A 22497-nucleotide genomic window follows, 5' to 3' on the forward strand; every position below is an offset into this window, starting at 1 on the left:
ACTGTGGATACTGGAAATCTGAAATAAAAACAGAAAATGCTGGAAAATACTCAACAGGTTAAACAGCATCTATGTAGAGAGAGAAAAAGAGTTAACGCTTCAGATCTGTGACCTTTCAACAGACGAAGATTTTTCCAACATTTTCTGTTTTTATTACATAAATTACTTAACTTGTGAAATTCAATCACAAAATAAATCTTGGGAAACATGATGCAAGAACAATTGCTTTTTCAAAAGGCAGTTAACATTTTTATTGATCTAATAGATATTGTTCAAAGAACCAAGTACAAACAGGCAGAAAAAGTGACATAAAGTTCAACTTAAATTTGAGAGCAATTACATCTTCTCGCCAAAGATAGGAATAAAGTGCACCACAGTAATAAACCTACTTACCCAGTTGCTGTGCCCACTGGATCACTTTACCCGTATCAGAAGCATTTCCTTCAGCTATATATGTAATTTCAGATCCAATCTTCCAGCCAACCAATGGATAAAGGCCTGCATTAATAAATAATTACATTAAAAAGCATGATTCAACTTCAGTACACAGCATTCTGAGGTGTCCCACATTCACATTGTTTTTGGATAGCCAGTATGGCCATAATTCCAAACCCTTAGTACTTCTAGTAGGGAGTCATAAGAGCATTTTCAGCTCTTGTGGTTATTTTAATATCTGTTCACCATTGCTACCATTTGTATGAATGCAACTAATGTTAGGTATAGTAAGCTAAATGGCAACAGCATAGTCTATGGTGGAATTAAGGTCAGAATGGTTGAGGCAAATAACATAAGGGAAAGCTAGATAAATAAATGAACAGTCTGATGAAAAGCTATTGATTTGAAACATTAACTATGTTTCTTTCTCCATAGAGCATTTGAGGCAGTCCATGCCCAAATACAGAAAGACCCGGACAATATCTAGGCTTGGGCTGACAAGTGGCAAGTAACATTTGTGGCACACAAGTGCCAGGCAATGACCATCAAGAGAGAATCTAACCATCACCCCTTGACATTCACTGGCATTACCATCACTGAATCCCCCACTAGCAACATCCTGGGGGTTACCATTGACCAGAAACTGAATTGGACTAGTCATATAAATATTGTCTCCTGACTCCCCAAGCCTGTCCACCATCTACAAGTCACAAGTCAGGAGTGTGTGATGGGATACTCTCCACTTGCCTGGATGAACACAGCTCCAACAACACCCTAGAAGCTTGAAACAATCTAGGTCAAAGTAACCCGCTTAATTGGCAGCCCATCCACATTCACTCCCTCCACCACTGACACAATGGCAGCAGTGTGTACCATCTACAAAATGCACTGCTGGAACTCACCAAGGCTCCTTAGACAGCACCTTCCAAACTTATGACTGCTACCATCTAGAAGGACAAGGGCAGCAGGTAGATGGGAAGGCCACCACCTGGAAGTTCCCCTCCAAGTCACTCACCATCCTGACTTGGAAATAAATTACCAGTCCTTTACTGTCACTGGGTCAAAATCCTGGAACTCCCTCCCTAACAGCACTGTGGGGTGTACCTACACCACATGGACTGCAGCAGTTCAAGAAGGTAGCTCACCACTACCTTCTCAAGGGCATTAGGGATGGGCAATATATGCTGGTCTAGCCAGCGATGCCTACATGAAAGAGAACAGATATGTTGGTCAGAAGAAGCAAGACGGGAGAAGGCTCATGTAGAGCACAAACACTGGTATAAACTCGTTCTGCCCAATGGTCTGTGTCTTGCTGCAAAATTCTATCTAATAACTCTACATTAGGTAGTGAAGCATGAACAGATAGTTTATTCACAGAGAAATGGACTGCATTTAAATCTCTTCCCAAATTAAATTACAACCATGTCAAACATTAAAAAAAATTGCTAAAGGGTGAGGGGAGAAAACACATTAACGCCTTTTATTCACCTCCACTGTCCCTGCTTCACTTTATAGGTTCAACTGTGAACATAATTTTGCAACCTACTGCCAAAGTCCCTTTCTACATTAATCTTGAGCCAAGAGCTTGGAAATATTGAAGACTTAGCCTCAAACATTTCCTTCCACCCTGAAGAGGAACACTTCACCTCTACAAAATTGTTCCTTCAATATTTCAAGCAAGATCAGGGACTCACTATGTAAGGAACCGCAGGAGTAGACCATTGTCTCACCATTACGCAGTGCAGCAACATCAGGTGGCAGGACAAAATTCCCAACACTGAAGCTCTTGCAAAGTGCTGCCTACCTGGCATTGGGTGTATGCTCATCAGATCTCAGCTTTGCTGGGTCGGTGATGTGGTTTGTATGGAGGATTCTCACGTACTCTACAGTCAGCTGAGCATGGGAACCCACACCACAGGATGTCCCAAACTTAGACAGAAAGACAATCTGAAAGCCAATATCAGAGCTTTTCCCAATATATGGGGGAAAAAATAACCTTGGACAGACCCAAATGGAGAAGTCTCTGTCATTGATCAATTTCAACATTTGAGGAGAACAGAGTCAAGTGCCTTCAGGATGAACGAGTGCAGTGAAAAACCAATGCCTCAATCCATCCCTCCAACACTGACTTTGCATACAGTATTTGCAACCAGTTTTGCAAATCAAGACTTGGCCTCGTGTCACACATAAGATGACATCAATCTAGACTGTAAACCGGTCTCTTTTTTTCTAAAAACTGAACACTCATCAATCGAAGCAACAGGAGAATCCATCATCATCATCACATAGTGCAGCACAGCAAATGCTGCCGGTCTTCCATCATCACCTTCCAGTTCCATATCAACTTTTCTTAAAACTCCCTATTCAAATTCTTTTAGTCCAGCTTCCACTTAGCTCACAGCACCGAGACTGCCATGGCCAATGTCACAAAGGACATTCTCTGTAACTGTGATCATGGTGCATTTTCCCTCTTGACCCAATCTTGACATTCGACATGATTAACTGCAATTTACTGCACATCCTCTCTGTCACCCGATTCTATGAAACTGCCTTTGTCTATATGTTCCATTTCAATCCTATTCAACATCACCATTGCATGTTTTACAATGGCTACTCTTTCCATCTCCATTGTCACCTCCAAAATGCATGAAAAAAATCTATCCTTGGCTCCCTCCACTTTCTCATCCACATATTGCTTCTCAGCTACAACAATCATAAGCACCAAGTCAGCTTCCATATGTATACTGACAACATCCAGCACTATATTGCAACTATTTCCCTTGCTCTCAGTTTTTTTAAAAAATCATATATACTTGGGATACTAGAATTGTAGGAAAGGCCAGCATTTATTGCCCATCCATAATTGCTCGAGGTCGTGGTAATAATAAGCCACCTTCTGCAGCTTCCAGGGCGGTCTCTCGGTGCCTGTTCGAGGGACCCTGCTGAGAGCCACTCCCCTGCCCTTGCTGCCGGCTACCCCCTCATCCACAACCCCCAATCCCCCGCAACCCCCATGCCATGAAGCCCCTCTCACCCTCAATCACATGTGGCCGAGTCCCTCAGCGATTCTGGACCTCAGGCGGCTGCATTGCTGGTAAAGCAGCCACCGCCCCGTGTGTGCCAAGCAACGAAGAGCTGCCGGACTCTGATTGGCCAGGACTTCCACCTCCGGGTCCTTGCTCCTGTCCAATTGGCACTTAATGCGGCAGGCGCTCCTAAACAGAAAAGTGTTGCATGGCTATTGCCGCTTCTCCAGCTAGCTGACCAGACCCTGGTCACCTACATTAAATTCTGCCCTAAAGTCATTTTCATAGAAGAGTATAGCTTCCTTCAAATGAACACTGGGAAGAGTGAACCATTGATTTTGGCTCCCATGATGAACTCTGCCCCCTTGCCAGTGACTCAGAACAGGATTTTCCCTGTGGGCTTCTAAGCTCTGCTGTTAGGCTGAAATGGGGATCAGAAGCCCGCACTGCATGGGAAACAGTTACTCATTGTGATTTTCCCCAGGCAGCCAATTAAAGGCCAGGGGGTGTGATTGCCATTCAATTAAGGATAGCGGGTGGGCTCTCAAAGCTGAACGGCCAATCAGACGCCTTCCAGCTTGAAATGAGCAGCAGGCTGTGATGGCAGGTAAGTGAGAGAGACAGAGAGAGAGCTTCAAAGCAGAAGTTCTCTCCAACTTTTTAAAAAATTAAAGAATGGATTTTGCAGCCCAGCTACCACTACAAGGGGTGGTGGGTAGGTGAACTCCTTACAGAGTGGCCTGCAGCTGCTGCTGCTGCACCCAGGGAGGGCCTTTAGGCCCGCCTGGAGCACTGGTCCCTCAGTCTGCTGCTGGGAAGCCGCCTCCATCAAGGGATCTAAACTGGACTCACCTGCCACCTCTGGGATAAATGAGGCCAACTGGAAAATACCAGTCGGCCCCATTAAGTGTCTCTTAACGAGTCATGTCACTACCCACTGTTATGGGCAGGTAGCCCCCGCTGCTGCCCCCTCCCATCTCTGCAAAAATGGCCTGGGGGTAGGATGGAGCACAGTAACAAAGACCAGCGGGGCTATTTTAAGCTCTTACCTGCGTCTGATCCAGCTTACTTTGGGTATGGCATTGCGAGTAAGGTCATATTTGAAGGACTGAAGTGTGCGTGGGAGGGGATGCCAGGCTGAATCAGATTAAGTAAATGATTGATATCCTATTGGACTCAGCTGATCTTCCAACTCCATATGCTTTCCACATCAACAATACTGGTTGTTTCTGACCTAGTTCACACCCACCACCCTCACCAATTTTTCCAAAGCTCTCCTCAGTGGCTCTCTCCACCTTCTATATATTCCACTTGGTCAAAACACAATGGCTTTATATTTTATCCCACATTTAAGTTCTACTGAATTTCCTCTCCCACCCTCACTGACCTACACTAGCTCCCTATAGTGAATTTGAAAACCTCACCATGATCTTCAAATCTATTTAGAGCTTTGCACAACCCAACAAGGCAAGTTCCCACAGCCTTGCTGTCTACCATTTGGTGACAATGACCATCCAGCAATGCCTGGCTGCTGAGACCAAATTTCTTGGATATTTTTGTACTCAACCATTTAAAATGATGTTTGTTTAGTACATTTAGTGAACCCAGAGTAAATGTGGCAAGTGATGCTCATAATTAGCATTTTCACAGAATTTTAAAAATGTTGGAGGCCACTCGGCCCATCGTGTCTACACCGGCTCTCTGAATCAGCAATTTACATGGTGCCGTTCTTCTGCCTTCCCCCCATAACCTTGCCCATTGTTCCTTCTCAAATAATAGTCCAATTCCCTTTTGAATGCTTCAACTGAACCTGCCTCCGCCGCAGTCTCCTTAACCACAACCACTCACTTTGTGAAAAAGCTTCTTCTCATATTGCTTCTGCTTCTTTTTCAAATTACTTTAAATCTGTGCCCTCTCATTCTTGATCCTTTTACAAATAGTTTCTCCCTATCTACTCTGTCCAGGCTTCTCTTCATTTTGTATATCTCTATCAAATCCCATCTCAGCCTTCTTTTCTCCAAGGAAAATACTCCCAACTTCTCCAATCGATCTTCATAACTGAAGTTCCTCATCCCTGGAACTATTCTTGTGAATCTTTTCTGCACTCTCTCTAATGCTCTCACATCTTTCCTAAATTGCGGTGCCCAGGACTGGATACAGTACTCCAGCTGGGGCCAAACTAGTGTCTTATACAAGCTCATCATAACTCCCTTGCTCGTGTACTCTATGCCCCTATTAATAAAGCCCAGGATAGTGTTTGCTTTTTTAACTGCTATCTCAAACTGTTCTACAACTTCAATGACTTATGTGCATATACACCCAGGTCCCTTTGCTCCTAAAACCTCCTTTAGAGCTGTACCTTTTATTTTATATTGTCTCTCCAGGTTCTTCCTATCAAAATGAATCATTTCACATTTCTCCACATTGAACTTCATCTGCCACCTGTCTGCCCATTCCACTAACTTGTCTATGTCCTTTTGAAGATCTACACTATCCTCCTCATAGTTCACAATGTTTCCAAGTTTTGTATCTTCTGAAAATTTTAATGCAACAATCATAAGCATCCTAAATGACAAAGTTGCTAGACTGGGTCTGCAGCAGTTGGTGAGGGAACCAATAAGAGGGAAAAACATACTTGACCTCATCCTCACCAATCTGCCTGCCATAGATGCATCTGTCCATGACAGTATTGGTAGGAGTGACCACCGCACAGTCCTTGAGGACACCAAGTTCCACCTTCACATTGAGGATACTCTCCATTGTGTTGTGTGCCACTACCACCTTGCTAAATGTGATAATTTCGAACAAATCTAGCAACTCAAGACTGGGCATCCATGAGGTGCTGTGGGCCATCAGCAGCAGCAGAATTGCACTCAAACACAATCTGTAACCTCATGGCCCGGCATATCCCCCACTCTACCATTACCATCAAGCTTGGGGATCAACCCTGGTTTAATGAAGAGTGCAGGAAGGCATGCCAGCAACAGCACAGGCATACCTAAAAATGAAGTGTCAACATGGTGAAGCTATAACACAGGGGTACTTGCGTGCCAAACAGCGTAAGCAGCAAGTGATAGACAGGGCACAAGCGAACCCACAACCAACGGATCAGATTTAAGCTCTGCAGTCCTGCCACATACAGTCATGAATGGTGGTGGACAATTAAATAACTTACTGGAGGAGGTGGCTCCACAAATATCCCCATCGTCAATGATGGGGGGCCCCAGCACATCAGTGCAAAAGATAAGGCTACAATCTTCAGCCAGAAATGCTGAATGGATATTCATCCCCGACGTCACAAGATGCCAGTCTTCAGCCAATTTGGTTCACTCCACATGATATCAAGAAAAGGCTGAAAGCACTGGATACTGCAAAGGCTATGGGCCCTGACAATATTCTGTCAATAGTACTGAAGGCTTGTGCTCCAGAACTTGCCGCACCCCTAGCTAAGCTGTTCCAGTACAGCTACAACACTGGCATCTACCCAGCTATGTCCTGTAGACAAAAAGCAGGACAAATCCAACCCAGCACATTACTGCACCATCAGTCTACTCTCGATCAATAGTCCTATCAAGTGGCACTAGCTTAGCTGTCATGAAGCTATAAATGTATATAATATTTCTGGAAAATATTTTTCTTTTAAAATAGCGGTTTAGTCTGTGGGTGTAACTTAATTGAATTAAAGCCAGCTAGTCTGGGTGCTTTGATGTGCACTAGTTTTGAGATGTAAGAGAGGTAGAGTGAATTTGCATTTTTTGAATAGAGCATTCAAGAAGGCGAGTGAAATCTGGCACCTAGCTAGCAGAGATCAAGCATTGTTTATATTACTAATAAAATTGGTACTATGAAAGGGGTTTTATTGTTAGAAGAGGCTGGTGATAGAATGGGAATTTACATTCAATGTGCTATGCTAGGTATGAGGAGAGAGTGTTTTGTGTGTGCAGGGCAGAGGCAATGTAAGATCAAAGTAGCTATAAGCCTACAGCTGTCTCTACAGGAGCCAAAGTGAAAGGAAACGAATTTTGAATTTGTAAGGTGAAAATACTTTGCCTGATGTCTGGTTAAGACTATGGGTTGCTGTTGCCTTAATGGAGATTAGTTTAGGAAATATAAGTATATTATATGTTAAAATGTTTCATTTAGTTTAATTTAAATCCTCTTACTTAAGAATATAGGTTATGACAGTTGTTTAAATTTTCCCTCTGGGTTTTTTGAATAGCTCAGCTTTAACAAACTGCTGTCTCATAAGATAGCAATAACCTACTCACTGACGCCCACTTTGAGTTCCAACAAGGCCACTCAGCTCCTGTATGCATTACAGCCTTGGTTAAACATGGACAAAAGAGCTGAACTCCTGAGGTGAGGTGAGGTGAGGCGAGTGACTGCCCTTGACATCAAGGCAGCATTTGACTGAGTGTGGCATCAAGGAGCCCTAGAAAAACTGGGGCCAATAGGAATCAGGAGGAAAACTCTCCGCTGGTTGAAGTCATAACTAGCACAAAGGAAGTCGGTTGCGGTTGTTGGAGGTCAGTCATCTCAGCTTCAGGACATCATTGCAGGAGTTCCTCAGGGTTGTGTCCTCAGCCCAACCATCTTCAGTTGCTTCATCAATGACCTTCCTTCCATCATAAGGTAAGAAGTGGGGATGTTTGCTGATGATTGCACAATGTTCAGCACCATTCACGACTCCTCAGGTATTGAAGCAGTCCATGTCCAAGTGCAGCAAGACCTGGACAATATCCAGACTTGGACTGACAAGTGGCAAATAACATTCACGCCACACAAGTATCAGGCAATGACCATCTCCAACAAGAGAAACCAACCATCGCCACTTGATGTTCAATGGAATTACCATCATTGAATCCCTCACTATCAACATCCTGGGGGTTACCATTGACCTGAAACTGAACTGGACTAGCCATATAAATACTGTGGCTACAAGAGCAGGTCAGAGGCTAGTAATCATGCAATGAGTAACTCACCTCTTGACTCCCTCCCTCTTTAACAGTTATACCGTTTTGGATACTATTGGGGGAGATGACTTCTCGGGAAAGCAGCAGGAGCCAAGTCAATGGTACCACGGGTGGCTCTGCTGCACAAGAGGGGAGGAAGATGAGTGGCAGGGCTATGGTAATAGGAGATTCAATAGTAAGGGGAACAGACAGGCGTTTCTGTGGCTGCAAAAGAGACTCCAGGATGGTATGTTGCCTCCCTGGTGCCAGGGTCAAGGATGTCTCAGAGAGGCTACAGGGCATTCTGAAGGGGGAGGGCGAACAGCCAGTGGCTGTGGTAAATATTGGTACCAACGACATAGGTTAAAAAAAGGGAAGAGGTCCTACAAGCTAAATATAGGGAGTTAGGACATAAATTAAAAAGTAGAGCCTCAAAGGTAGTAATCTCAGGATTACCACCAGTGCCACGTGCTAGTGAGAGTAGAAATAACAGGATATGTCGGATGAATATGTGGCTGAAGAAATGATGTAGAGGGGAGGGATTCAGGTTCCTGGGACATTGGGACCAGTACAAACAGGACGGTTTACACCTGGGCAAGACCGGGACCAATGTCCTCGGTGTGAGGGAAGTGAGGGGGGTGGGGGGGGCAGTGTTTGCTCGTGCTGTCGGGGAGGGTTTAATCTAGAACAGCAGGGGAATGGGAACCTGAGCAGGAAGACAGAAGAGGGGGAAACAAGGATAGAAACAAAAGACAGGAAAGTAAGAAGCAAAAGTGGAAGGCAATAAAAACAAAGGTGAGAAACAAATGGTGTCATAGTGCAAAATAAAGCTAAGATGACTAACAAGGTTAAAAAGACAAGTCTAAAGGCATTGTATCTTAATGTGCGGAGCATTCGCAATAAGGTAGATGAATTAACAGTGCAAATAGATATAAACGGTTATGATATAATTGCAATTACAGAGACATGGCTGCAGGGTGTCCAAGGATGGGAACTGAACATCCGGGGTATTCAATATTTAGGAAGGATAGAAATAGGGAAAGGAGGTGGGGTAGTACTGTTAGTAAAGGAGGAAATCAATGCAATAGTGAGGAAGGATATTGGCTCAGAAAATAATGATGTGGAATCTGTTTGGGTAGAGATAAGAAACACCAAGAGGAAGAAAACATTGGCGGGGGTTGTCTATAGGCCCTCAAACAGTAATGGAGATGTAAGGGAAGGAATTAAACAGGAAATTAGAGACATATGCAATAAAGGTACAACTGTAATCATGGGTGACTTTAATCTACATATAGATTGGACAAACCAACCTAGCTATAATACTGTGAAGGAGGATTTCCTGGAGTGTATATGTGATGGTTTTTTAGACCAATACATTGAGGAACCAACTAGAGAGCAGGCTATCCTCGACTGGGTATTGTGCAATGAGAAAGGATTAATTAACAATCTTGTTGTGCGGGGTCCCTTGGTGAAGAGTGACCGTAAAATGATAGAATTGTTCATTTGGATGGAGAGTGAAGAAGTTGAATCCAAAACTAGGGTCCTGAATCTAAATAAAGGGAACTACAAGAGTATGAGGCGCGAGTTGGCAATGATAGATTGGGGAACCTTACTAAAAAAAGAGTTGACGGTGGATAGGCAATGGCTAATATTTAAGGAACGTATGCATGAATTACAACAATTATTCATTCCTGTCTGGCGCAAAAATAAAACAAGAAAGGTGGCTCAACCATAGATTACAAAAGAAATTAGGGATCGTATTAGATCCAAAGAGGAGTCATATAAAATTGCCAGAAAAAGCAGCAAGCCTGAGGATTGGGAGCAGTTTAGAATTCAGCAAAAGTGGACAAAAAGATTAATCAAGGAGGAGAAAATGGAGTATGAGAGTAAACTTGCAAAACATAAAAACTGACTGTAAAAGCTTCTATAAATATGTAAAGAGAAAAAGGTTAGCAAAGACAAATGTAGGTCCCTTACAGTTAGAAACAGGGGAAATTATAATGGGGAACAAAGAAATGGCAGAATTGAACACATATTTTGGTTCTGTCTTCACAAAAGAGGACACAAATAATTTCCCAGAAATGTGAGGGAACCAAGGGTCCAGTGAGAGGGAGAAATTGAAGAAAATCAGTATTAATAAAAAAATGGTGCTAGAGAAATTAATGGGGTTAAAGGATGAAAAATCCCCAGGGCCTTATAATCTACATCCCGGAGTACTAAAGGAAGTGGCCCTGGAAATATTGGATGCATTGGTGGTTATCTTCCAAAATTCTATAGACTCTGGAGCAGTTCCTACAGACTGGAGGGTGGCAAATGTATCCCTATTTAAAAATGGGAGAGAAAAAACACAGAATTACAGACCAGTTAGTCTAACATAAGTAGTGGGGAAAAATGCTAGAGTCTATTATAAAAGATGTGGTAACAGAACACTTGGAAAGCATTAAAGGGATTAGACAAAGTCAGCATGGTTTATGACAGGAAAATCATGCTTAACTAGTCTACTGGAGTTTTTTGAGGATTAACTAGTAGAATAGATAAGGGAGAACAAGTGGATGTGGTGCATTTGGATTTCAAGAAGGCTTTTGATAAGGTCCCACATAAGAGGCTAGTTGACAAAATTAAAGCACATGGGATTGGGGGTAATATACTGGCATGGATTGAGAATTGGTTGACAGACCGGAAACAGAGAGTGGGAATAAATGGGTCTTTTTCCGGATGGCAGGCAGTGACTAGTGGTGTACCGCAGGGATCAGTGCTTGGGCCCCAGCTATTCACGATATACATAAATGACTTTGATAAGGAAGCCAAATGCAATATTTCCAAGTTTGCTGACGACACAAAACTGAGCAGGGTTGCAAGTTGTGAGGAGGATGCAAGGAGACTTCAGGGCGATTTAGACAAGCTGTGCGTGTGGGCAAACATATGGCAGATTCAGTATAACGTGGATAAATGTGAAGTTATACGCTTCGGTGTGAAAAACAGAAAGGCAAAGTATTATTTAAATGGTGATATATTGGGAAATGTGGATGTACAAAAGGGATCTGGGTGTCCTTGTACACCTGAGAATGAAAGTAAACAGGCAGGTGCAGCAAGCAATTAGGAAGGTAAATGGTATGTTGGCCTTCATTGTAAGAGGATTTGAGTTCAGAAGTAGGGATGTCTTACTGCAGTCATACAAGGCTTTGGTGAAACCACACCTGGAGTATTGGGTGCAGTTTTGGTCTCCCTACCTAAGAAAGGATATACTTGCCATAGAGGGCGTGCAGTGAAGGTTCACTAGGTTGATACCAGGGATGTCGTATGCGGAGAGGTTGGTTCGACTGAGCCTGTATTTATTAGAGTTTAGAAGAATGGGATCTGATTGAAACCTATAAAATTCTAACAGGTCTAGACAGACTGGATGCAGGGAGGATGTTTCCCCTGGTTCGGGAGTCTAGAACCAGCAGCCACAGTCTCAGGATACAGCGCAGACCATTTAGGACTGAGATGAGGAAAAAACTTCTCCACTTAGAGGGTGGTCAACCTATGGAATTCTCTACCACAGAAGGCTGTGGAGGCTGGATCACTGAATATATTCAAGAAAGAAAATGATAATTTTTTGGATATTAGGGGCATCAAGGGATATGGAGAGAAAGCGGGAATATGGCTTTGAGATAGAGGATCAGCCATGATCATATTGAATGGCGGAGCAGGTTCAAAGGGCTGAATGGCCTACTCCTGCTCCTAGTTTCCCCACCATCTACAAGGCACAAGTCAGGAATGTGATGGAATACTCCCCACTTGCCTGGATGACTGTAGCTCCCACAACAATGGAGAAGCTTGACACTGTCCAGGACAAAGCAGCCCGCTTGATTGGCACCTCCACAAACATTCACTCCCTCCATCACCAACACACAGTAGCAGCAGTGTGTACCATCTACAAGATGCACTGCAAGAATTCACCAACAGCACCTTCCAAACCCACAACCACTACAATCTAGAAGGATAAGGGCAGACGACACATGGGAACACCACCGCCTGGAAGTTCCCCTCCAAGTCACTCACCATCCTAACTTGGAAATATATGCCGTTCCTTCATTGTCACTGGGTCAAAATCCTGGAACTCCCTTCCTAACAGCACCATGGGTGTATCTACGCCATGTGGACTGCAGCTGTTCAAGAAGGCAGCCCACCACCACTTTTTCAAGGGCAACTGGGGATGGGCAATAAATGCTGGCCTAACCAGCAAAGCCCACATTCCATGAATGAATTTTTAAAAATCAGTAATCTGAATGGACTATTGCATCTCAACATCTTTTATCTGTTGGTGCTGATATACTATGCAAACCAATGGAAGCAATTAGTTTGTTTTGATGTAGGTAAGGTATGGCATGAGTAGTGCCAAGGGGCTTGACATTTGTGATGTAGCTGGTTGAGGCAGCAAATGGTTATATCATATGACGTAAAGAGCTAAGGCCACAGCATGTGGAGCCAGGACAAGTAGCAGATTGGATAGCAAGCTGGCTACATAAGAGAAAACAGAAAGAGTAGGGGTTGAGGGTAATTTCTGAGATAGACAGAAAGTGAGAGGTGGTGTTCCACAATGATCAGTGCTGGGACCACAGTTGTTCACCATTTACATAAATAATATGACTCAAAAATCTGATTTGCGAATGACACTACATTAGGGGGAATAACTGAGGAAGACTACAACAAATACAAAAAGCTGTCAATACACTTGCAGAATGGGCATGTAAGTGGCAAATGAATTTCAACATAGATAAATGTGAGCCAATGCATTTTGGTCTGAAGAATAAAGAGGGCACATACACTCAGTTATTGTAGAAAGGATAAAGAAACAATGGAGAAGGTACAAAAATGATTTACAGGGATGATACAAGAACGGAGGTGTTATAGTTATGTGGAAGATTGAACAAACAGAATCCTTTTGATATTATAAAAGAGAAAGCTGAGGGGTGACCTGATAATGGTTGTGATTAGAAAGTGTCTGATAGGATTGATGTAGAGATGATGTTTCCACTCATGGGACAGAGCAAAACTGGAGACCATAAATATAAGGTAGTCACTAATTAACGCAATAAGGAATTCAGAAGAAACACCTTTGCCCAGTAGGGGCAAATGAGCAGTTTATGCTATACATTCTATGTATTATTTTTTGCCTTGGGAGCAAAGTCAAGTAAGGCAGCTAACAATGTTAATTTTGCTTTGTATTTCCTCACGCTTACTGAAATAAAGGCATCCCTGCATGTTGATAGTTGCCTGCAGGCATGTTGACTGAAACAAATTGATGCTTCTGGGCACAGTACCCTAAATCCTCAAGCATCTGCAAAAGAAAATAAATCCCTGAACTAGATAGTTTTACAAACAGAATGTACAGTTACTCTAAAGGGCCTTTCAAGTTGAACTTCAGCTTGTAGAAAAACCCCAGATTTCATCCCAGCTTCAGTGATAAGTTCAGCTTGTGGAGCCCAAATGCAAGTTTTCAGCGAATGCTCATTGCCCTTAATTGTACAAGGAACCAATTCAGAGTTCAGCAAGCGCATGCGCGAAAGGACACAGGCCCCGACTCTCCGTCCTCCCCCCGCCTGCACAGGCAGCGCTGAGCGCTACGGAACGCGTATTACGCATGGCGGATCTTAATTGTCCCGCCCACGTAAAATGGTGGCGCACAGCCCATCGCAGGTGGCAATCAGCTCCGCGCCTGCTCCCGCCCAGCCCACCCGACATAGGTAAGATTCAGCCCAAGGTCTGCAGGCCTCAAAAAGCAGAACACTGCTGATGCTGGAAATCTGAAATAAAGACAGGAAGCGCTGGGGAAAAGCTCAGCTGGTCGGACAGCATCTGTGTAGGGAGTGAAACAGAGTTAATGTTTCAGGTCTGTGACCTTTCATCAGAACTGGAAGAAGTTAGAGATGCAAGAGGTTTTGAGAGAGGGGTGGGTGGAACAACGCAAAAAAGGTCTGTGATAGAATGGAAGACAGGAGAGATTGACTGACAGAAGAGTTAGTCTTACAGGGCCAAAGAGAATGTAGATGGGGCAGGAAAAGAAACAAGGAAACAAAAGATCTGCTGTCTGAAAGAAAAAACTGAAACAAGCAAAGAAGAGGGAATGAAATGGGAGACAGAGTTTTACAGTCCAAAATTGATGAACTCAATGCTGAATCTAGAAGGCTGTAAAGTGTCTAACTGCAAGGTGAGGTGTTGTTCCTGAAGTTTGCATTGGGCTTCATTGGAACATTGCAGCAGGCCAAGGACAGAAATGTGAGCATGACAGCAAGGTGGAGAATTAAAATGCAAAGGGACCAAGGGGTCAGGGTCATGCTCGCGGGCTGAGCGGAGGAGTTCCGCAAAGCGGTCACCCAATCTGCCTTTGGTCTCCCTAATGTAGGGGAGACCACATTGTGAGCAGTGAACATTGTAGACTGGGTTCAAAGTACACGTAGACCATAAGACCATAAGACATAGGAGCAGAAATTAGGCCATTCGGCCCATCGAGTCTGCTCCGCCATTCAATCATGGCTGATAAATTTCTCAACCCCATTCTCCTGCCTTCTCCCCGTAACCTTTGATCCCCTTACCAATCAAGAACCTATCTATCTCGGTCTTAAATACACTCAATGACCTGGCCTCCACAGCCTTCTGTGGCAACGAATTCCATAGATTCACCACTCTCTGGCTAAAGAAGTTTCTCCTCATCTCTGTTCTAAAAGGTCTTCCCTTTACTCTGAGGCTGTGCCCTCGGGTCCTAGTCTCTCCTACTAATGGAAACATCTTCCCCACGTCCACTCTATCCAGGCCTTTCAGTATTCTGTAAGTTTCAATCAGATCCCCCCTCATCCTTCTAAACTCCATCGAGTATAGACCCAGAGTCTTCAAACGTTCCTCGTTACACGTAAATCACTGCTTCAACTGGAAGGTGCGCTTGGGGTCTTGGGATGGTGGGGAAAGAGGTAAAGGGCAGGTGTGACATTTCCTGTGTTTGAATGGAAAGGTACCAATGAGAAGGGGACGGGGTGTTAGGGATGACTGAGGAATGGACCATGGTATCACAGAGGGAACGGTCCCTTTGAAATGCTGAAAGGAGTGGGGAAGATGTATTTGGTGTTGACAAGCTGGGTGTCTGCTTCCAGGTAATTGACCTGCCCCCCCCCCATCTCGTTGGAACACTGCAGACCATATGGAAAATCCCAGTCTTAATCCCTGGCTAATGCTCTCTATGAACCTAGTTGAATGCCTGCCTGTTAGCGGTAGGTGGTCTTCCTGGTCGTCGTAACTGCTTCGTCCAAAATGGCCAATGTAGGGAACAGGGTTGGGGGGCTGGCACACTGGTCAGCCTCAATGTTTGGGCCTCATCTGCCTTTGTTCCTTTCGTTCAGATCCTGGGGCTTAATACAATGTTATACACAGCACTCCTAATTCTAATGTCACAGCATATTCATGCTCATGTGAAGTACAAGGTTGCCCCAGACTAACGTGAACATGAAATAAAAGTAAAATACTGCGGATGCTGGAGATTGGAAATAAAAACAAAGTGCTGGAAAAACTCAGCAAGTCTGGCAGCATCTGTGGAGAGAGAGAGAGAGAGAGAGACAGAGACAGAGTTAACATTTCAAGTCCAATATGACTTCATTAGAACTGAAGAGAGGCAGAACTGTGATGGGTTTCACACTGTTGAAAAAGGGGGTGCGTCAGGTGGAACAAAAAGGAAAGGTCAGGGAGAGGTTAGAGGTGGGGGGGAGGGTGATTAAATTACAAAGTCATAGAGCAAAAGGCAAAGAGAGTGGGAATGGTAGTAATAAAGGAACAAAGTATTGGTCCAGAGTAGGTGTTAACAGCAGAATAAAAGTTAGTGCTGTCTGAAAGCAAAACATGAGAAGATGGTACAGACTGGCACTAAGGGAAAAAATACAAAAAATACAGAGTTCATGGTCTGAAGTTGTTGAACTCAACGTTGAATCCAGAAGGCTGTAAAGTGCCTTAATCAGAAGATAAGGTGTTGTTCCTCCAGATTGCGTTGGGCTTCACTGAAACATTGCAGCAGGCCAAGGAGAGAAATGTGAGCATAAGAGCAAGGTGGTGAATTGAAATTGCAAGCAACCGGGAGGTCGGAGTCATGCTTGCGGACTGAACGGAGGTGTTCTGCAAAACAGTCTGTGTTTGGTCTCCCCAATGTAGAGGAGACCACATCGTGAGCAGCAAATGTGAATGTGAACACGAGCCTCAGATGATTATAATTTGGTCACTCCACATAATAGTTGTGCAACAACTTCCATATTGAAGGATTACCAGTTGTTTCATGATGACGTCCAGCTTATTGAGTGAATCTACATTGTGCAACGATGAAAACATATTGCTGTACCTGTTAGAGAAGTATGAGGCTTGGTTCCAGTATTGATAGACATGAAAGTGCCTGTCCCCATTGTGATTTTCACATTTCCTGGTTCAAAGCAGCATTCTCCGAACATGGCTGCCTGTTGATCTGCTGCCTGCACAGAGGGTAAAAGAATTAGACCTGTACTGATGTACACTGCTTGACAAATCCATTTTACTCAACTTGACACTTTAACTCTTTCATGTTTTCTTCAGTTGGGAGAATGGGAAAAGCTCACACCTCTGCAACGATACTATCGAATCACATTCCAGAGCCAATTAATATAATTTCTGATCTCCTCTTGTTCACCAGAAACACCCGCCCCCTCCACCCGCTGCGATCCAAAAAAACAGGGAAAGTTACTCAATGGGATTGTGACTCAGAATGTGATAGCAGAATATAATTACTTTATCCTTGACACTCCAATACTTATTTGTGCCAACTGCAGTTTCCAAGTTAGCATTTCTGTTGAGCAAAATATTTTGACAAATATTTAGAACTCTCTCTAAATGACTAGTGATTTTTCAAGCTTATTCAATTTGGAAGTTTTCTTCAAGTAACAAAATCTAAATTTTTGCAATATATGTAAGGATCCGCTATTTCTTTTTGTTTCTGTGGTCAATTGTATGGGCACTACATAAAGATAACAATGTTAAGGTACAGGAAATAGTATTAAGGTTCAGTAATAACTGTGTAGTAACTACTGACCAGAAAGCTAATACAGGAATGTATAAATGTGCACATTTACACATTGATTTGGAAAACTACAGTCAGAATGATCCACCATGTGTCCAGAACACTTTCCTTTGATATTATACAAGTTAGTATACCATGCAAGATTGGAAAGATATTTCAGAATATTAAATCCTTCAGTACTTACCAAGGCCATTATTTGAATAGGGGTACCAAATATACTTCTATCAGTGTAACCAAAGTTGCAACTATAATATGGGGGGGCGGGGTGGTGGGGAGAAAGGACATTACTTTAATTGAGTTACATGATAATATTTTTTCACATGCATAATATGGTTTGAATATCAAGTTATAAATTGTTACTGAATTTTACATGAAAACATTTTTTTGCTCGAAATGCAAGATTCCAGGCTGGAAGAAAGACAAACATTATAAATTTAATTTCCTTGGTGCATTATTTTTAATGCAGTAGTTTACATGTTTGCATAACCTCATGTCTGAGCTATTGCCATTTATGGATAATATTATATTCAGTGAAGTGATGATCATTGTGATACAAAAAAGGGCAAATGGGAAGTTAAACTTTTTTCCATCAGCATAAATATTCTCCCATCTGGGTTCACACAATTTTACACTCACCTCTTTAAAAAAAGTGTTTTGCTCATTGCTGTCTCTCTCCTAAATCTATTTTCATGGAGAAATGGTGAGCTCCTTTACCCTCACTTCATGGCTTAACAATGAACTGTGTTGATGATCTTAGAATCCTTTCTACTTCTAGACTTGTTTTTATAAATACAGTGACTGAAACTGGATAGTACTGCATGTGTGATATACCTCAATATTTTATAAATTGGCATCATCACTTCCTTGGATTTATACAGCTGGACATTCTAATCCACCTCAGAACCACTGACATAAACTGTGATAAGAACACAATAATAGGGCCACACAAGTTAAATTTGGGGTACTCATTGTCTCCTTAATGGGTTGCTCTCTCATTAGTTTCTGGGACACCAAACTAGATAGTCTTTCTTTACAATTGCTGGAACAAGAGTGCCCGACACAGGTTTTACCTGAGGAAGGCTGGGACCAATGTCCTTGCAGGAGGCTACAGTACTGTGAGAGGTTTAAACTAAAATGGCATACTCAAGGGAAACAAAACAAAACGAAGAAGCAAAAAGGAGACCAATAGGGACAAAGAGTGTAATAAAAATATAATAAATAAAACAGTTCAGAAGGGTTGGAAAGGAAAATGTGTAAGATAGTCAACAGCCACAGAGGTTTGAGCAAGTAAATGCAAAAGTATTGGGAATAAACTTGCAGGACTTGGAGGCATGATTGCCATGAGTCATAGCTTAAGCTAGGGCAGGACTGGAAAAGCAAAGTTCAACATGGTAAGAAGGGATCGGGCCCAAATTAATAGAACAGCTTAACAAACAAGATGTTCAACTGGAAATGGAAATCTTCAAATGCGAGATTCTTGAAATACAAAATAAATGTTTTTTCTATATAGCAAAAAGGCAAGTGTGTCACAGTGGAGACTTCCATTGATGGTCTGTGTGTGCTCTGCTCGAACGCAGGTCCTTGGCTCATCGTCTGCTGATGCTTCATTTGGAGCAATTTTCTTGTCCGTTTTCTCTTGTCAGTGGTTGATTGCCATTGCCTTCTACTCTCAGGGGTAGGGTGAGGAGGCCAGAATATGAATCAAACCCGCGCTTATCGGCGTTACTCTGAACCACATGCTAGCCATCTAGATAACTGAGCTAACTGGTCCCATAGTTCCATCAATGAATAAGATTAAAACTAAACTGAAAGGAAGCATGATAACAACATTAGGATTAACTATGAATATCAAAGGAGGTTAGCAGACTCCAGTCCCGTGATTGTAAAATTGTGGCGCGAGCCTTTGCCAACACTTCTCTAACCTATTTAGGAGTGTAGGTTGTGTATCATCAGGGTCTGGTAGCCTATCCACCTTGAGTCCAGCTATGTTTTTCAGACCCAATTTGTTTTTTCACTTGAACAATAAGAACTTGTGTCAGAACATAAAAATGATAGTGTTGAGAAAGATAATTAAGACAAGTGGCTGAAAACTTGGTCAAAAAGATAAGTTTTGACGAGTGTCTTAACAGGAGAGAGAGGTGGAGAGATGGAGGTATAGGAGGGAATGCCATAGCTTAGGGTCTAGACAACTTAAGTCAATATTTGGGCAAAGGGAGTGAGGAATACATAAATGCAGAGTTGGAGGAAAACAGTTCTTGGAGAGCTACAGGGCTGGAGGAGCAGTGATGGAGGGATTTTGAACACAAGGATGAAAATATTAGAATTGAGGAGTTAATGGACCAGAAACTGTTGACAATAATAGCTAACATTGGGTCAAGAAGTGAGGTTGGGTGATCAGCAGTTTAGTGGGAGTAGGCCCAAGAGAGGAGAAGGTGCATCTCATTGATAAGATGAGCCTGGAAAACAGCACGTGAGATCTCAGAGAAAATGAGAGATCGGCACAAGTTAGAGGCTAGGCCAGGTGAAGCAACCTTCAACGATATTCTCCAACAGTTGTTTCATATCCTTCTCCACTACATCCATATTCTCACTACCATTATTTTGTTAAGAAAGTTAACATCTCCACAAAACTGACACCTTCCACAATTAGATATTTTTGTGGTCAAAATTGTAACAAGGAGGGAAGCATTACATCAGTTGGCAAATTAAAACTTAAAATGTCTTCAATGCTTAAAGAACAGTTCATAAAAATGAAAGCTAGGGGGAAATATAAAGCTTCTATGAAATCTACAAAAAGGAGATTAGAAAAGCTAAAAGGGGTAGAGTAAAGAAAATATTTTAAAACCATAAAGGGAAATCCTTTTTGAATACTTGTTTTAAACTTGACATACTCTCCATAAAACCCAGACAAACATAACCTTTGATCTACTCACCACTTTCCAGATTGGAATATTCTTGATTCTGTTTCATACTTAAATATTACTGCTACCAATCTATGATTCAACTTGCTAATATTTACTTCCATTTAATCTGGTCCCCTGTGATTGACTTTTTTTTTAGTCTTTTTTATTCTTACACTGAATCTAAATGTATTATGGTATATAAAGGGCTTTTTATAGACTCAAAGGGGAGAATTTTCTCCCTGTTGGGCAGGCCGGTCGGAAGCGGGTGTGGAGCCAAACGCCACCCGCAATCGGCTGCGTTCCACCATTTTATGCGGGAGGGCCAATTAAGGCCCGCCCAACGTGATGCACAGACGGTAGATTTATTTATTTATTTAATAAAACCTTCAGGAAACCTCATCCCGCCCGTGGATGAGGTTTCCTGAAAACGTGAAGGCCTCTTGGGCTCTTTGCCTGCCCGCCAACCTTAAGGTTGGACGGGCAGTCCTGTCAATTATCTAAATTGGTCTCCTAATGGCCTTAACAGGCCTTAGACAGTCCAGCGGGCGCACAGCCACCTCCAGCACACGCCCACCGGACGAAAGATCGGAATGACGCGCAGTGATGTCAGGACGGACGCCCGATGTCACCAGGTGTCATTTTACGCATCGGCGTGCCAGGCCCGCCCCCGCACATCGACATAAATTCTGGCCAAAGTCATATTCAGGGCAGGGCTTCTCAGAAATGAATCGGCAAGCTGGCCATGAGGAGTGAGGGAATGATACTGAATATGTAGCTCATCTCTCTTTTGACAGAGAAGGTGGATATTAGGATTATAGAACCAGTAGGGGTGGGTGCTGAATTGTTGGTGCTATTTGAAGAGAAAAAATGCTAAAAAGAGGTTTCTCAAACTTGGGATAGACAAATCATCAATGCCCGATGGTTTACACCCGAGGAAGACTAGGGAAGAAATACTGGATACAATTTTCCAAAATGTTGTAGTAAGAAGAATTTTGCCAGAGGACTAGAGGATGGGAAATACAATTCCTCCCCTTCAACAAAAGGAGCGATGGATAAATCAGGAAACTATAAGCAAATTAATTTTATTTCAGTTGCTGGTAAATTACTACAGCAACGAATTAATTTACTAAGCAGTAGGACAAAGCCAATCTAAGAGACAGGTCGTGTTGACAATCTTATAGAATTCTTTGAAGGAAGAACAGGAAAGAATTTGAAGGAATTCTTTGAACAAGAAGTACAGATACAGGAAAGGCTGTGAACGTAGTTTGCATGGAGTTAACAATGCAAATGCAAGAAGCATAGACAGTATCAATAATAATGAAATATGGTGCTGATAAATGAACTTCTAAAAGTCAAGAGATTTGAAGAGTTTAAAATATTACCAAGCTTTGAAGGATTCAAAGACCAGATACTACGAGAATCACCATAAACGGCTGCACTTACAGAAAACAGATGCAGCTGAGGAAGGAAATTTAGAAGTTCATCATGACATTGGAGATAGAATAGGCAGTAGCATTTGTTAAGCTCCAGGTCTATAATATACAGTTGATTTTTCTAACAAAAGTCCTATATTTTACACCAAATACTTGTTGGCATCCAACAAAAATAAATCTTCTCCTGAAATGCTATAGAAGCTTAAACTTTTAGGAAGGGGGAAGAGGGCCATAAAAAATTGGCACAAACACTCCAGCTCTTCCCTGAATGTACATCAATCACAAAGCTTTAACAAAGGTTTTGGGGCACTGTAGGCTGTGTGAGTAACTAGGTACCTTTCTCAATGCAGCAAAAACAGCTGGTCTAATAATGCCTTCATCCGTAAACGCAGATAAAGTTTTGACCACATCAAGTATCAGTACCTGATATGTACTGAGGGATTTAGTATTGAGGTAGAGTTTGTAAAACTGGACCCCAAAATTGCACTTGACTCTGTAATTCTATTTGAAGTGAATGGGAGTGAAACCTAAACTTGTCCTTTGTCTTCTTTGCTGATTGGGCTGAGTTGCTATTCTGGTGGTGATGGCAATATGACATAAATGGCATGTCCAAGGTCTTCAAAAATCAGTGATCACAACTATAAAAATATCTATATAGAGATAATGGTAGTCGACAACCTG

At 42.6% G+C, this 22497-nt stretch overlaps 1 protein-coding gene across 2 annotated transcripts in view; it reads right to left on the reverse strand.

Annotated features, from left to right (window-relative positions):
• gk5 (glycerol kinase 5) overlaps window positions 1-22497 on the reverse strand; it is a 91424-nt gene that overhangs the window by 13935 nt on the left and 54992 nt on the right. For both annotated transcript variants that reach the window (XM_078564207.1, XM_078564208.1), the window contains 3 exons: window positions 17665-17725; window positions 16773-16899; window positions 394-498 (listed from right to left, as the gene is read on the reverse strand). In XM_078564207.1, coding sequence (XP_078420333.1) covers window positions 394-498; window positions 16773-16899; window positions 17665-17725 — 293 coding nt within the window. The remainder of the gene's footprint in view (window positions 1-393; window positions 499-16772; window positions 16900-17664; window positions 17726-22497) is intronic.

This window comes from Cetorhinus maximus, chromosome 19 (assembly GCF_964194155.1).
Source record: "Cetorhinus maximus chromosome 19, sCetMax3.hap1.1, whole genome shotgun sequence".
Lineage (NCBI taxonomy): Eukaryota > Metazoa > Chordata > Chondrichthyes > Lamniformes > Cetorhinidae > Cetorhinus > Cetorhinus maximus.